At 42.7% G+C, this 17,291-nt stretch overlaps 2 protein-coding genes across 5 annotated transcripts; both read left to right on the top strand.

The window, feature by feature from the left end:
• Positions 1-1,193: 1,193 nt before the first annotated feature.
• scml4 (Scm polycomb group protein like 4) lies at positions 1,194-6,550 on the top strand. Of its 4 annotated transcripts, none has more exons than XM_022212888.2 (8): positions 1,194-1,355; positions 2,237-2,470; positions 2,758-2,887; positions 3,022-3,222; positions 3,382-3,543; positions 3,644-3,868; positions 3,957-4,105; positions 4,218-6,550. In XM_022212888.2, exons 1-8 carry the CDS (start codon positions 1,353-1,355, stop codon positions 4,341-4,343), a joined length of 1,230 nt encoding a protein of 409 aa, XP_022068580.1. In that variant the 5' UTR covers positions 1,194-1,352; the 3' UTR covers positions 4,344-6,550. The 4 variants fall into 4 exon arrangements, with proteins under 4 accessions (XP_022068580.1, XP_022068581.1, XP_022068582.1 ...); XM_022212889.2 differs by having other exon boundaries at positions 3,647-3,868; XM_022212890.2 differs by lacking the exon at positions 1,194-1,355 and adding an exon at positions 1,635-1,870.
• A 2,404-nt stretch (positions 6,551-8,954) lies between these two features.
• Positions 8,955-17,277, top strand: vsnl1b (visinin-like 1b). Its single transcript, XM_022212893.2, has 4 exons — positions 8,955-9,301; positions 11,043-11,209; positions 11,315-11,530; positions 15,419-17,277. Exons 2-4 carry the CDS (start codon positions 11,048-11,050, stop codon positions 15,614-15,616), a joined length of 576 nt encoding a protein of 191 aa, XP_022068585.1. The 5' UTR covers positions 8,955-9,301; positions 11,043-11,047; the 3' UTR covers positions 15,617-17,277.
• Positions 17,278-17,291: the final 14 nt, after the last annotated feature.

The raw sequence follows: 17,291 nt of genomic DNA on the forward strand, positions 1-17,291 counted from the left end.
TTTACAGAAACATGAACACTGATATTTGTATGGAGATTTTTCAAATATATGCTGAAATAAATTATACTGCAAAAATGTGTTATTTGTAGGTCATAGTTCTTTTCAATATCTCTATAATATGGATGATTTCCAGTAGAATTGTAAGATAATAATAAAGAACTGGCAGTTAATTTAAAAAAGTGCTTGTTTTGACTTATCAACGGTCAGAAATCCAGTGATGTTTCATTTTATAGTACGAGAAATGCAGGAAGTCCTACTATTTGAAAAAACTGGAAAAAGAAGGCAGCAAAATCATTTTTTGGCTAGATGCTTCATCTCTGTTATTATTATCCACTGTAATATCGGGGCACTTTGAATAATTTATGTAGGGATGCAAAAAAATATCTGTATTACTGGCTGATAAGCTGATTAATTTTCTCTGGAAAATGTCAAAAAATACATAAAAACCAAGGGTGAATGTCTTCAAATGCCACAATTTATTTGACTAGTGGTGCAAACCCCAAATATATTCAGGTTATTATCATGCAAGACAAAGAAAACACTCGATTTCTCACATTTGGAAAGCTGGAACCAGCAAATATTTGTCTTTTTTACTCAAAAAAATGGACCAAAATGATTATTTAAGTAGCAAAACATTAGAGTAATCAATTCATCAACTAATTATCGAAGCTGTAAATGTTTCACCCCCTCATTTGCATGCCATTTATAGCACACACACACACACACACACACACACACACACACACACACACACACACACACACACACACACACACACACACACACACACACACACACAAAAACCCCCATGAAACTCATAATTAACAAAAAAGAGACAGCGAGATAAAAATAACACTCATTCTCATTATAATTAACAGCAGAAACTACGTACTCGTGCTAATTATACATCAACACACACACACACACACACACACACACATGTACACACACAGCACTGAGCCGGAGTTGCAGACAAAACATGGCAGACAACTGTCAGGGTGTTACAGGGCTTACAGGCTTGTTGCCATGACAACAGAGCAGCAGCCCTTCTCCCTCACTCTCTCTCTCTCTTTAATGCACACACACACACACACACACACACACACACACACACACACACACAACACACACACTCGCTCTCTGTCTGTCTGCCTCTGTTATGTACACACACACACACACACACACACACACACACACACACACACACACACACACAGATATATACAGTATTACAGTGGAATCCGCCTCGCTTTGAGATCCTCGCTCTGCTATTGGAAGCAGCACACACACAAAAAAATATAGGAAACGGCAACACAACATAGGGATACTCCACATCTCCACATCTGTCCTGGATGGTGAGTGTCGGCTGACCGCTTATTGTTTGTTTACATGCTGTGTGCTTTGACAAATCTGTAAAAAAAAAAATACCACAAAGATAAATTCTAGTGGCGTGAATCTCACTTTATTCTTTAAGATTAGCTGCTGCACGGGAGATGGCAGTAGCTGCTTCTTGCTGCTATGCTTTATTTTATTAAAGATTAGGGTGGAAGCTGTCATCATAATGGTAATTCATAGCTGGGTAGCCATGGTGAAGTCAATTTCCCTCCTCCCTCTGCCACTGCTGAATGCATTAGTCTAATGAGATGTCTGCAGCCTGGGTGCCGAGCAGCAGCAGCAGCAGCAGCAGTAACAGCAGCAGCAGCGGCAGTGTGTTAACCAAAAGGCAACGAGGGGAAAAAGCCACGTACAGCAAGAGCAAGATGGCTTTTCCTGCATTGTGAGGGGATTTTAGCTTTAATAGTCGCCTTCAGGCTCCTGGGATTTAAGACAAAAGGGCTTGGCTGTGGGCTTTCACAATAGAAGACAGCAGGTAATAGTCTCCCCCCCTCCCTCCCTCTCTATCTCCCTCTTCCTCTCAGGTTTATTGGTGTGTTATCAGTGCAGGATGGAGGTGCTGTTTCCTCCTCGGCTCATGCACGGCTGCCTTTTGTGTTCCAGTTTTTCCTTTATTATTATGATGCTCTGCTAAATGCTGCTCCTGTCACTGCATTGCTCAGCAGTGCAGCCTCCCGGCATTTGGATGCACACCTTTGCCAGTCTGGACTGATGCTAACACTGCTCTCTAGTATGTAGCTGCTGCTGCTGCTACTGAGGAGGATTAATGTGCGAGTAAAGTGCATGCTTCAGTGTGTTTCTCCAGCCTGAGCTCACTGCTTGTTTCACCCTTTGTCTCCAGCTCCAAATGAGTGTACCTGCAGCAACGTCGGCGCAGAAATCAGACAACAGTGAGATGCAATCGGCTGCAGTGGCTCCCTCCTTCATCCCCAGCCAGACGGGGAAGATACCGGGCAGGAAGAGAGGGAGACCCCCGCTCCGCAATGTCGCCAAGATGGATTTTCCAAACCGTTACCCCGAGTCGCTGCCACCGCTCAAAGTGCCCAAGAAGAGGGGGAGAAAGCCGGGCTTCAAGGTCAGCCAGATGATGAGGGGGGATGGGGTGTGTGGGATGTTGTGCTGTGTGTGGGTGCAGCGTGTTTAAAAATGCATGTGTACACAGACAGGCTGCATGCCTTTCAGATGTTGTGGGACCCCGGTTTAACAGCAACTTAACATCTTTATTCTGCTGTAGTCGAAGATTATGAAGTTGTTTTCATGTCTAAGGGGGAAAATTACTATAAACACACCCCACATTTGCATGATTTAGTAGCATCAAATCACTAATATGCTGAAAAACAACCAAAACTTCCCCCTCTGCAGCTCAAACCCAGGATGGTGATGACACCGCTGGCTATATCTCCACCCAGCAGCACCCCTGAGCCTGATATGAGCTCCATTCCACAGGATGCTGCCACCATCCCCCACTCTGCCACACCCCAGGTGCTCACAGGTAAGACTTGAAACACTAAATCCCATCTAAGAAGTATTTATGGCCTTCTTTTGCGTAACCTAGACTGGTTTGATGACATCAAAATGGCATATTATTCAAATATTCACAATCCACCTGTGCTTGTCCTGTTCCAGTCTGTATCTACATCAACAAGCAGGCCAACACTGGTCCCAACCTGGACAGGAAGAAGATCCAGCAGCTCCCCGACCACTTCGGACCCGACAGACCCTCTGTGGTGCTGCAGCAGGCCGTCCAGGGCTGCATCGATAGCGCCTTCCAGCAGAAAACAGTGTTCACTCTCCTCACGCAAGGCTACGGGGGAGAAAAAATATCAGGTGTTGTACCAAGACCTCGCCCAGGTGTCTGTTTGTTTAATAGCTTCTTCTCTTGAGGTGGTGCTGAGAAAACAAAATTACCAAAAGGTTTAATGACCTGATTTGTGAGGAACTGCATCTAAACTGTGTCTCAAGCGGTTCCCTATTTTGCTCCTCCAGCCACGTTTGATGGGAAGCAGCATCTCCTGAGTCTCCCCGTGGTGAACAGCATCGACTATGTGCTTCGCTTTCTGAAGAAGCTCTGTCGCAGCTTGCACTGTGAAAACCTCTTCAGTGATCAGCCCATTACCCAACACAGCGGTGGCTCCTACCAGTCAGACGGTACCTCCTCCTATTCCCTAATGAACCAGTCACTGCAATGATATCAACTAATTCTTTGCATCTGCAGGGTCATTGATCCAAGTCTCCATCTTGTCTTCAGCAGAAACATCCATGGCAGAGGACTACCATTTAGACCAGTCAGACGGGAAACGCTACTCCGTCGATCCTGGAGATTCTGCTTTCAGCACCATAAGCTCGTCCTACTCGCCAAAGTCCTCCTATGGGTTTCGTTCGTCGCAGCAGTTCTCCAACGGTTCGGCCTCCATGAGCATGTGCAGACAGTCGGCCACCAGCCCAAACACCTTCCCAGAGAGCAACAGGACAGGTGAGGACGGAAAACCGGTCTTGTTGTGACTTGTATTTCCCCCTGAGGCACAAAAAATGAAGTCACCTTCTTGTCCTTATCCCTCCAGGAGGCTATAATACATCCTCAGAGTCCCAGGAGTCCAAAGCTCCATCCAATAAGGACCCGTCCACCTGGTCTGTGGAGGATGTTGTTTGGTTCATCAGGGATGCGGATCCCCAGGCTCTCGGCCCTCACGCAGACGTGTTCAGGAAACATGTAAGTCTGTTGTATTGTTGCCATGTCGCCTTGTTACGCTGCTGATTCAATTTAGCAAGAATGAACCTGAATAATGAACCTGGCTGATTTTAACTTCCTCTGCTTTCCTCAGGAGATAGATGGAAACGCTTTGTTACTGTTAAAAAGTGACATGATCATGAAGTACCTCGGACTGAAGCTGGGGCCGGCCTTGAAGCTTTGCTACCACATCGACAAACTTAAGCAGACTAAGTTCTGAAAACTGTCCTGCCCTTAAATCCAGATGTGAGAAGGGTCACATCTGGAGACCCCCCAGATCTGTGAGCCAATGGGAAGAATGTAGAATCTCCACCAGCTTGAGGTGCGTCACTTCAGTTAGGGTTGCCCAATGTGAGATGTGTCCCTTTCTCTTCTTCAAATAGGTTAACAGTTCTGCAGTTGTTTAGCTCCTTTTTCAGTGGTATAATGCAATAAGTAACAAAAAAATCCACAAAAGCCACACAATAGGTGAAATGTGAAGGCAGATAGACCTGTACTTTTAGTCTTTTATGAAGACTTTAGCATTAGGAAGGTGAGACGAAAACAAAGCGACATCCAGCTTAATGCTGAAATTAGGGAGTAAACATGAACGTAAGATTCTCCAATCACCTGCAGCTTTTCTAACATCAATCAGATTGTATTTATTTTTGCTTTAATTTTACCTAAAACACTGTAAAGAAAAAAAAGACAATGTACATAGTTTTTAACTTGACAAAAACCTGCAGTAATTGATTTTTTGCCTGCCCAACAGCAGTGGAAAAGATCTGTAATCACACTATCACACTATTACATCATATTTTCAGCTCCTCCAGCAAATGCAATTGCACATGTTATGCATCGACAATATCATTCATCTGGAGTCACAGTTTTGGCTACTTGGTGTATCCAAGCCCAATATTAACTCTCTTGTAGCTCCATTTTTGGTCTCCACCAACTCCTGAGGGAAATATCCTGCTCATTAGCTGCTGAATGCTCCACTTTTTGTTTTCTTTTCACCAGCTCGTGAGACTGTGACTTTTTGACCTTTGGTGCTGAGAAGGCAGAGATAGAGATTCTGAAATCAGCTGTCTTATGTGGCCAAAACAATGCATTTTAAGAGAGAAAAATTAGCCGAAACTCTCTGTGAAGCTGCACAAAGCCGCGAGAAGCCACAGATTTAGATGATCATTCTGTCTCGGCTCACCATTATGAGCAAACCCCTTAAAAATGTTGTAATAAAAACACCTGTTTGGAGAAAATAGAAGAAACTCTATGAACACTTTCAAGCCTGGACTGGTGCGCCTCTTTCCTGGAGATGTTTCTCTTTTCCCATTGGCTCACAGACTAGAAGCGAAGGTTTGAACCATCTTGGTGCATTTTGCTAAAGATTTCCATGATGTCATTTAGTGCTCTTCTTCTCTTCCTTACTCTACTTTTGGCACAGATTTTGAACTTCAGATTGTGTAAGTGCATCTTTCATACACGTCACACGACATAATGTAATCATTAAAAGAAGGCCAGTGTTTTGTCTGACAAACCTTCCTGAGCAGCACATCTGTCTGCTGCATTATATATACTCATCATCTGACAAGAAATGTATAACAGAAAACACTTTATACCTTAAGAAACTCCTTCTCGATCTTGTTTACTCGTGTCGACCGAGCTGAAAAACATATCTATTACTGTACTGACAAATGGTGCATTAAATGCTACGTTGCTTTTTGATTGAGAGATTTAGAAAATCATTTTGATACTATTTTTTCACATTACTGTGTAACAGAAAGTAATGTCCCCATTGAATTTGTCATTTCTTTTTTTGCTATGATTTTCATATAAAAAAACAGTATAACCTAACAACGCAGAACAATAGACAGACTGCAGCTCTCTTGTAAATGTACAGTATATAAAGAAAAGCGAGAGCATTGTGAACGTGATATATTTATGTTTCATTATGCAAGGTTGTTACATGCTAATTCTCTCCATAGCCTCCTCATGTATACTCACAAGAACGTTTTTTTAAAACGCATATGTTTCTATGTTTTTATCAAGCATCAGTGTTGATACAGAAACACGTGAAACACTTAAATGTCCCACTGAGAAAACCTACACGGCCATGTAAATGGGTATATAATATACTATTGCTTTTGTATACCACTTTTGGTGTGCAGTATGCATCCTTTTTTAATCAATTAACCTTTGTAAGTGAATGCTGCTGTAAAGATATTACATGTAAGCCATGCCTAGTGAGATCAAACCAAGGTGTTTTATTTTGAAAATCACTATGAATAAGAGTTTTAGAGACAGCTGAGCAGGATCAGTACTCTGCGCTGGTGCTAAAAGTTATCGACGTATTTAACTGTTTGCTTTTGTGTTTGTGAGATGTAAAGGAAATCTTACGTGTATGCCGTACTGTATGTGAGTATTAAATTAAGAAATCAAGTAATCAGAGATGTTTGTGTGCGGCACAGACTTTTTATTTCTCATGAGCTAGAACTGCTTTGCCTTTGGCTTGTGGATCCACAGTTAGCGCTCGTTTTTAGCGTCCTGAATGGACCCAGATTTGGATTTGGGTCCACACGTTTGAGAATTATTTTGGCTGGGAGCTTCATTTGTTCTTCAATACACATGATTTAACAAAGGCGACCTATATTTGTGGCTCTCAAATTGGTGCCCAGGGACCTTCTGAGGTTCCTTTCGGGGATCTCAAGGGGTCCCCGTAAATCGGAAACAAGTTCATTTCATATCTGCAGATTAGCATCACAGGCTTTGCTCTGTGCAATCAGTATATTATGTAATTCTGGTAAAATTCACACCTCACAGTCGAGCTCTTCTGTTGCAGGCCTGCAGTTCAATACAGATCTATTTTGGGCTCCTCAAGGCTGATATGATCACCAAGCTTGGAGTCAAATGAATGGAACTGTGAGGTTAAAATGTGGTTTGACTTTCAGAAATGAGCTGCCGGGCCTCCACTGTTATTCATCATGTTGTCTATTCACAGAAGACATTTTGACATCGCAGCATGAAAAGCACACGTGTGAATAATAATGATAGCTGGTGCAGTCTGAAGACTTCAGTATTGTGCACAATTCTGGTTCTCTCTGACACAACCATGATTTACTGGGACGCTAAGTTAAAATGCCTGCTGTGAAAAACAACCATCGACCTCTCGCTCCTTCCCCCCTTCTGTGCATTCTGTTTCCTGAAATACTACCTTTTGGAAGGCACTAATTTGATTAAAGGCAAATTAGTTTAGGAACATTCACCGTGTTCAGGAGCTGAAATAATCCGCAAAAGTAGATTTTGTCACGGGCTGCTAGAATCAGGTAAGTAGGACCTAGATATTAAGGTCTTTGTCAGATCAGGTGACTGTTTTTAGTGCATATTCCCACATGAAGCTCCAATTAATCAAAGTTCCACAAGCCGTTTGCCAGTTTTAACTACAATGTGAGGGTTAAAGGCAGACTTCTTCCCATGCTCTTTATCAAAGTTTTATCTGGCAGTTTTGTTCGAAAAAGCAAGCCAGGTTTTGTTTGTCTTGGATGCAGTCCACAGAGGTTGATGTTATGAACTGTTCTTCACATTTCTGAGCTGATACAAAATAATCGGATTTCCACTGCTAACCCCTGTACCAAGTCTGAAGCAGCTGCCTGTCTGTTTTTCAGAGTTGAATTATAGAAGTGGTCCATTGTCTGTGGCATCTTTTGTAGGAAGGTGACCACAGCGGCTCTGATTGGTGGCACTACGACTCATTCTGTACCTCCTGATTACTGCTGCAACTGTGGTTCCACTGATTTATTCATTCTTTCCCACATAGAGCCATGATGCACACATGGAAATAAACACAACACATAGGTCCAAACCAAGAAGGTTCAGGTCATTTTCTAACCACATTCTTGCAATAAAGCTAACTGGAAACCACTGGTGTTCTTAATTTAGTTTCAGTGATCACAGGTTTTCTAACTTGTGTGTCAAGTGATCACAGATGTATTTACTTTGATAGCACTGAGTTTCTACTTTTCAGTATAGCCTTTCTGAAGAAGCTGCATTTGATTGTCCATAAGAGGAAATACTCCACTTATGAGCTCATAAATAATGCAGTCATTGAGGGATGATACAATGAATGATTTCACATTTAAGACTTTGCACAGGGGTGTACTAAGTTCTGCTGTATGCTGTAAATCCAATGCCAGCATGGACAAGAGAACAACTGGGGCAACCATTAGCATTTTCCATGCATACTTATGGGCAATATTCGAAGACAAAACTTGACTAAATGTGAGTCTGTCCAAGGAAAAAGAGATTTTTTTTAACCGATACCCGTTTGTATGCTCCATGTGACTACTTTCTGGGAGGATTCAGCATCATTCTTCCACCAGGATTTTATTTCCTGCAGAGGAAAGCTTTGAAACCAAATTAAAAGGATCCATGACCTTGGGGACACATTTGAAGAGAGCCAGGGGATTAGGGCTGAAAGCTCTGGGAATATAAGGTTATGTTGAGGTTAAACTTGCAGGTTTCAGTCTACAAGAAAACAAACATTTAAATAATTAATTCATTTTATAGACTTTATTTTAGTGAAAATGTGGGAGGTGTATTTTAATATCCTGGTTTTGAATCTGTGAGCAGTTATGAGAAGCTTTAGGGGCCCTGATTGATTCATTCTTCTTGTTAAGTCGTTTAAAGGACCACTGGGTTACAATGCTTCATCTTTAAATGCAAATTCCTGATTAGCTGCAGCAATATTTTGTCTCAAATGCATCCACAAAGCTCTCCAATCTTGCGCACTGTTTACTGCACCCAACATGTTTGTTTCCTGATGATGAAAGCTCAGGCATGATCCTCCTCATCACGATGAAGGATCCTGTTATAACGTGACAGGATCCAGCTGAACCCAAACCGAGCAGCAGAGCTACAGTGAACTTATGATCAGGCTGTGATGCACACGGGTGACGCCGCGCTCCTGTAGTCGCATAACCAAAGACTGGCGTGGGATCGGTCCCTGCTGCGCCTCATCTGGAATAACGTCGGGAAAATCCAGAAATTTCATTAGCGGGGTGGGTTTTTTTTTTTAACAGGAGGCGAGCAGTGTTGAGAATAATCCCTTTTGGGCAAAACGTTTCCATCGGAAGAGGGGTTTTCTGTACTTTGCAGAAGCCAGGGCAGATTTATTCCGATAGAGAATCCACCAGAAATAATAAGGTAAGAAGTGATCGCCTTGCACATGTACATAGGTGTGTGTGTTTTTTGGAGATGCAGCAGGCGGTGAAGGGGTTGATGTTAACGTGTCGCGCATTATGTTTCATATTTTCCTTCGGTGTGAATGAATGAGGGATTGAGGAGAGGGGCTGGCTCACTGGCACCTGCGCATCCCTTAAAATAAAGCCTCTGCGTTTTGCCTGGAAACGAGGAGAAAAACAGAAATAAGACAGCGAGGGGTGTTTTGACGAAGTGACAAAATGTCACCGAGGTTTTTGCGCAATTAATTGGCTTTTACGCGCAGCTACTGTGGCTCTGCGGTGGCATCGAGGGAGCTGCCTGGCGTTTTAAAAATAGCAGATCTGCTGTGCTTAGAGCATTTCTTGTGGCATTTTTCTGTACCATTACGACAGGATTGTGGAGTGTAATCTGAAAATGCTCTCACTGCGTCGTTTCCATCGGAATGCAGCAGCGTCTCCGCTCTCTGCTCTCACAGGAGGCGGTTAGCTTTAATAGCATTAACTCGGGATGTCATTGCCCAAAGCGTGAAATAAAACAGCATCTGATTGCTTCTATGTGGCCAAGAATAAGTACCTGTGGCCTGTGCCATATGGGGTGGATATTTTGTCCAAAACAAAACAGAAAACGCCGCAGTTGCACGCTGTCGAGCCGTTTTTTTCCCTCCTGCTCGGCGCTCCGTGAAACAGTTTTGTCATCTTCCTGCAAAATGTTACTCCTCAAGGTCATTCATGGCAGCCTGTTTTAGAGATAAAACCCTACATCTGCGCCTGTAATAAGTAATCATGACAGTCTGGGTGCGTTCGGTGACACGCAGGAGGGCGAACATTAAATTGCACAGATTTTTTTCTTTTCTTTTTTTTTTGGGCTGCAGCGCACATTTGTGCTGTTTGTTTTTGGAAGGCCTGAGCCAATGCAGTGCTGTCAGTGGAGGAGCTGTCCAGCCTGCTGCTGCTGCTGCTGCTGCTGCAGAGATGTGGACCATATGCTGGTCTCAAGTTGTGGATAATCCCTGCAGTGGCCTCTATTCAGTTATGTAAATAATATTCTGCTGCCTCATTTGCTGAATTATGTATATTTGGAAACTGACGCATTCCTTGGCCACCTTATGTCATTTGCTACATCATGAGTCAATAATTCATGAATGTGGGGGGCTGCTTTGGTGTAGTTGTTCAACTTTGTCATGATTGCAGCTGTTTGGTTTGGATGACAAATTATTCCACTACTGATTGACTGTATGGATTCCCTATTGCTGCTTTAAACACTATATTCCATACAGTTCTGTTATTCCCCCACTGATCCAGATTACAACAGGCCCTGCTGTGCGCTCCTGCATGTTGCCCACACTAGATCTGCTGCAGCAAGCGTCTCTTTAACAACCGAGTACAGGCTTTGTTGTCATTGTCGGGGCTACAGGACAGCGTTTCGCAGTGGAAACTTGATAGCAGTGATCGAAACATTTGATGAACTGGATCTGCTGTGACAGTGATGATCCAGGTCAGCGCTAGCCGGGCCACAGGCTGGTACAAACAGGCTGAGAGGGGGGGGGGACAGAAATAGAACACGAGCACCAGGGAAATATTTGCTGCCATCCACGAAAAAAAGAAAAAAAAACACCACACACACATTTACTCCCAGGTTTGAAGTGGAAATAAAAAGGGGGATCTTCGTACAGCCGCGGCTCAAGCATGGATAAATGCATTATTCACGTGTTCTTGCACCACAGGAACCATGGGAAAGCAGAACAGCAAGCTGACTCCCGAGGTGATGGAGGATCTGGTGAAGAACACAGAGTTTAACGAGCACGAGCTGAAGCAGTGGTACAAAGGCTTCCTGAAAGACTGCCCCACTGGCCGGCTGAATCTGGAGGAGTTCCAGCAGCTGTATGTGAAGGTTTGTATCCACCAGATGCCACCTTTCTTTTCTTCGTTTACATCTTTCTGAATATTTCATCGTGCCACTGCTATTTTCACTCATGAACTCGTGCTTCTCGCTCAGTTCTTCCCTTACGGCGACGCGTCAAAGTTTGCACAGCACGCCTTCAGAACCTTTGACAAAAACGGAGACGGCACCATCGACTTCCGAGAGTTCATCTGCGCCCTGTCCATCACATCCCGCGGCAGCTTCGAGCAGAAACTCAACTGGGCCTTCAACATGTATGACCTGGATGGTGACGGCAAAATCACCAGAGTGGAGATGCTGGAGATAATCGAGGTGAGGGATTATACGGTCATTAGGCTTTCATTCATCTGGGAACTGGGTTGGGGTGGTTTTTTGGTGGCATTTCTGTTGTTGTCATCCGTCTCCTGCACACCTGCAATCCTCGAATACAGACAGTTTCATAATGACAAAACTGCAGTTGTGTTGGGTTGCATTATGCTATTTGTGGAAGCACGGTCGGTATAGTAAATCTGATATGTGCCCGTGATATTGGAGTGTACTGATGATTCCTGCAATGATAAACGTGGTGTTTTATTCCAAAGATGTGTCGTAGGTTTCCAATATTTCTGTATTTTGTAGCACCACAGGCTTAACTGTGTTCCTATGACTGGAAACAGAATGTTATTTAACACAATTAACTACATAAAACAGGTTATTACATTTATTTTGGCTGCTTTGGTCAAGCTTGCCTTCACATTACTACTAATCTACATGGCAAAAGTTGGACATTTCCATCTATTTCAACTGTTCATGCATTACTTTTAGGTAAATATTCATCCAATTTTCATGTCTTTATTCTATTTAGCAGCATAATTTTAAAGAACGACTTCAGCAGTGTCCAATATGTTGTGTATAATGTGCACAACACCAGTATCTTGACAGGCAATAATGGGTTAAGCAGTGATTAAAATCGCAGGTTAACCATGAAGTTGTACCATTACTCTTAGCTGAAAAATTTTGAGGATTACTTTTGTTTTCTCAGCTTCAGCTTTTTAGCTTTCGAGTGTTTATCTGCTACATTGAGCAATCTATTTTGATTGTTTTTTTGACTATTTAGAGATATTTTAACCGCCAATCCATTACTTTCGGTTCCCAATTTCTAGTTTTCTGCTTGCTTGCGAAGTGGTTTCCATGTATTTTTAATTGCAACATGCAATGTTAATGTGTTGTAACCAGGGGCAGAGCCAAGGGAGGTGGTCTAAAGCTAGCTCACAAAACATGTAAACTGTAGAGTAAAAAAAAAAAAGACCAGGCCATTCTGACCACTCAGTACAACCAGAACTGAAGTTATATCCTTGCTCCAATGTAATTTAAACTGTAATAGAAACAATTTAAGAAGCACAAGTTGGAACGGCCATTCTGGATTTCTTTTTAAATGAAGTGAGGGCTATGTAAAACAAACAAAAAAGAGCTTATTACAGATGAGTCCTCATTGTGTAATTCTACATTGTCATATCTGCATAAGCAAATGAAACTAACCGGGAAAAAAAATGACTATTTAGCCTAAAGCAGTTTGTCAAGCAGAAAGAAAATTAGATTTTTTTTTGAGGGAACACCAAAGCCACATCCTTTGTGCAGCTCCGTCCACTGTGACTGTGATTAGCCAAAGCGTTTTCCCCCTACAGCACAATTATAATGAGCAAGACCACTCTAAGAATTTTCAAAATGGTGGCATAATCCCACATTGTTTTGCATAAACAGGCCGTTCTGAGCACCCAACACAACCAGAACCTGAGTTATAGTCTCACCCTAATGTAATTTAAATTGTAAAAGAAACAATTAAGAAAGCAAACGCAGGAACAATCATAGATTTTTATGTTAAAAAAAGAAGCATAGCCTTGCATAAACAGACTATTCTGTAGTACTGAACAGTTTGTTTTTACAAGGCTGTGCGAGACTACAGAGAATGCAGAAAAACTAATCACAAGAAGAAAAGATATCATTCTTTGTGTCACCCCAGTGTAACGAATGGTCTCAGTCTGGCCTCCTCTATAGCGTCTGAATCCCGTTGATAAGCAGCTTATGTTATTGTAAATTTATGGTAAGATAAATAAGTGGAAGATATTGAATAGGGACGCCGAGAACCCGCCCTACAATCCGGATCAGAGTCAATCACAGCAATTTGTAATGGATCAGTAAAATCAGGAAGCTAAGCCTGATTATTTGTTCACATTTGTTGTTACACTGGTGCACGACACAAGCTGTATAAATGGCTATTTCTTATCCAAAATGCTATACAAGTTTGTCTAAGCTTTCTCTAACGTGTTGCACCAGCTGGAGGTCATTAAGCCCAAGATAAAGCTATGTCACGGTGCTCCCTTACTAGCCAAACCCCCACAATGTGAAGTGTCTGTCTCCTCTAGTTATTAAAGCTGCTGTCCGGAGTTTCCGTTTGTTTTCAATTTATGTATCATTGTTTAACAAAGCTTAAATGTGTTAGTCTAGTTCGATACTATAATATAAAGTTAGTATAACGCGATATGAAAATTTATTCCTGAGCTCCGCCTTCCTCTCATAGACCCCCATGTTATTCCAAAAAGCGCCGGTTGCTGCCGACCAATCAAGTTTGAGCTTCAGCTTTGTCATGCTGTCAATCAACGGTTACGCGCACAGCAAGCAAGCCCATGCAGAGGTGGGCGAGCTACGCACTACGCAACCGCGCGCACATTTGTTTTGCTTGTGGAGGAGAGAGCATCAGGGCTCAGCAACTTCCAGAAAAGTTACCAATCCCACGGCTTGTCAGGCCAAGAGACTGCAGGACGTTTTTTGGCTCGGGGTGCTCGCCTCGCTCCCCGACCACGGCCTCCATAGCCCGGCTGACGGCTTCGTTTAGATGCCCGACCTCTGGAGGAAGATGTTGGGGCGTCTGGGACATACTCTTCGTCAGAGGAGTCATGCAATTCTGAACTCTAGATAGAAATAAATAAACAATGTAACGCATATACACACGTAAATGCACTAAGTTTGATAAACAACGTCATCGAGAGGGATACACGAGTGTAATCACATATTGAAACTTTACTCGTTCGTCCTAGCAGATTCATGTTATTTTGGTATGAGGACAAGTTAGACTCAATACAGCATTCTAACGTAATTCCTTTATTATTTACTAAATGTACTAAATGCAGAAGAGGGGAAAACAGCAAAACAGGCGAGATGCTGCAGCACTCCGGGCACTTCTCTCATGTACTGCGCGGCGTGCACAAATAAAGGGGCGAAATCAGAGGGAGGGAGGGTGGGACCACCAGTGTTTTGGGAGATGCTGCGATTCAAACTCCGGACAGCAGCTTTAAGGCTGGGTTCTGCTTTCTGCATGATCGAGCTGCGCGGAAATGAAGCGCTTGGAAATCCACTGGAGGACCGTGTGTGACATTATACTCCATGCGGCGTCTGCTCCCAAACTGCAGGGGGCAGTGTATCGCAAACACACATCTACCTAGTCTACTCTAGTACTAAACTAGAATAGAAGAAGTTTGGCATTGTTTACACCACTTACAACGTGGCATATTACTGAATAGTTGCATTTCAGCAGTTAGTTTTCATTTCAAGACATGAATTGTTGTCACGGTGATCTCTGTGTGATGGATCAGTGTTTCTGAACTTCCGCTGCTAGGAGCTCTTGTTCTTCTGCCAGCTTTCCTTGTGTCCCCATCTGTGTAGGAAATTTTTGGCTTGAGAAGGGCCATGTGAGGGAGCATCACAGTTAAAATGATGTAATTTGTCTGCATGGAACCGCACAGACCAAGCATGAAACAAGCTTGAGAGAATTGAAAGGTTCCACCTGGTGGTACAATCAGGCACTACGGCTAATCTACAATACTTATAGTATGCACTACCTAAAAAAATGGTATTAGATATTGCTAAATGATGCTAAATATTAAATAACTCGGACCAGATCGGGAGCCAAAATAAAATTGGTCATTATGTCCCCAATATGAAAAAAAATATTTTTAGTTTCATTATCGTTTTTTTGTTGTTGCAGTAGTTGAGTTGTTAGTTGCACACATGCATAACTAACCCAGAGCATACAAACAACCCCCACTGTTTGGGAATCACTTACTAATCCGCATCTTCGTAAACAAATGAACACATGTGGGCTTCGTTGGATTACATAAGGCCCCGCAATCCTCGGCTAATTTCTCACTGCATGCTCACCCACAGGCGATCTACAAAATGGTGGGCACTGTGATCATGATGAAGATGAACGAGGACGGCCTGACACCAGAGCAGAGGGTGGACAAGATCTTCAGCAAAATGGATAAGAACAACGACGACCAGATCTCGTTGGAGGAGTTCAAAGAGGCGGCGAAGAGCGACCCGTCCATCGTGCTGCTGTTGCAGTGCGACATGCAGAAGTGAACCTGCTCGCTGTTCGCCCCCCGTCTGTATCCACACACTCTGGACAGCAGCACACGTTTTAATGTCTCATTAGGTTCTCTGCCATTTCCACAGGAAAAAACAAACAAACAATATGCTTGGACTATTTTTCAATGGACTCGCTTCTTGTGGTTGTATGCATGAGAATGTCAAATGCTGAATAATTTTGAATATAGCTATAAGATATCATGCATTTCTATTTCAAGACATGCCAATGTGATTTGTGCACAGTAACCCTATACATTCTCATTCAACCCTAGCTTGTATATCAGTGGAGCACTGCATCAAATTATGTTTCTGCAGTATTTAGGATCCCCCGGTGTTCACTGCTGCAACTACTGTACGCTTTACATAATAGTAACAAAACAATAATTCCTATGATAATTGTAACTGTCTCTACTATCCAAACTTGTTGAGCTCTTGGAGAATAGAGAGGCTCCTGTCTGTTCCAGATGTTTTCACACGATGGAACCAAGAAGAGTAGGTTCTTTGCATGCATATATTATGTGTCAAAAAATATAATCTCTTACCTTTTGCATCTTTAGGTGGTTATAAAAGAGAAACCCTCATACTAAATTCATTTAGTATTGTTGCATGGGATGTACAGTATGTGACTCATTAGCTCATTAGTTCACCTCCAGTAATGTGGGAGCATGCTTCCCTCCATTTGATTCTGTGTGTGACACTTTTTTCGAAGGAATATTCGGGCTGCCGTTTGCGGGTTAATCTCAGAGGAAGAGCTTTCACATAAACATTGTATTACGTTTTGCTTCAGTGACTTCTGGGATGAGCAGAAATGTATTTACTAGACATCCTTCCCTTATGATTCCATCGTACTGCTGCCGCTCAATCCAGAGGAAAATTACAGCCGTCATTAGGCGCAGTGCTCACGCATCATCCCCCACAATGAACCAAAATTGGCTTCTTTTGTCAGGCCGCTTATTTGATTTTGACGTTAAAAGAAAACTTGGTTTACTGAGAACATATCAACAAGTTTACAGAAATGAAGAGCACTGCAAAATGAGAACAGTCTTCTGGCTTTGAAAACCTCGTCGCTGCTCCACTTCCAATGCAGCAAAAAGAGGGGAATAAAAAGCCTCACATATGTTTACTGGACACACTGCATTCCTTCGTATGAAACTTTTTTGTAAGGAGAAACTTTTTAAATCGAAAGGTCTCATCTTCTAATCTATTCGCAGCGATCATTAAAGATGCAGGACCCTCGAGAGAGAGAGTGGCGCTTGGTAAAGCTTTTGAAAGAGCGTTTCGGTGAGAGGCTGTCGGTGGCGTAGGGGCCGAATGCAGAGAAATTCTCTTTCGACGGTTTTTGCTTCCCCATTTCTAGCCTATGCAAGCACGGACTGAGTGTCTGCTTGTAGTCCACTTACAGTAGTGGAAGTTGCAGAAGCTTTTCCATTGTTCTGTCTGTACCATCGACCATCACGTCACCAATGTCTGTTTATTATTTATGATTTCCAGTCAAGTCGCCATGTCGCATTCTTTGTCAAGTAAATGTTTATATCAAATATGAAAAATCATAATACAAGTGACTGTATTCTTTTATACATGTGGCATGTGTTGCACCCAAAACTGATTCTGTAGTGATTAAAACGAATAAACCATCAACAGGCTTTTTCAAAAGACACCGACTAGCAGG

Source organism: Acanthochromis polyacanthus, chromosome 1 (assembly GCF_021347895.1).
Source record: "Acanthochromis polyacanthus isolate Apoly-LR-REF ecotype Palm Island chromosome 1, KAUST_Apoly_ChrSc, whole genome shotgun sequence".
In the NCBI taxonomy this organism is placed as follows: Eukaryota; Metazoa; Chordata; class Actinopteri; family Pomacentridae; genus Acanthochromis; species Acanthochromis polyacanthus.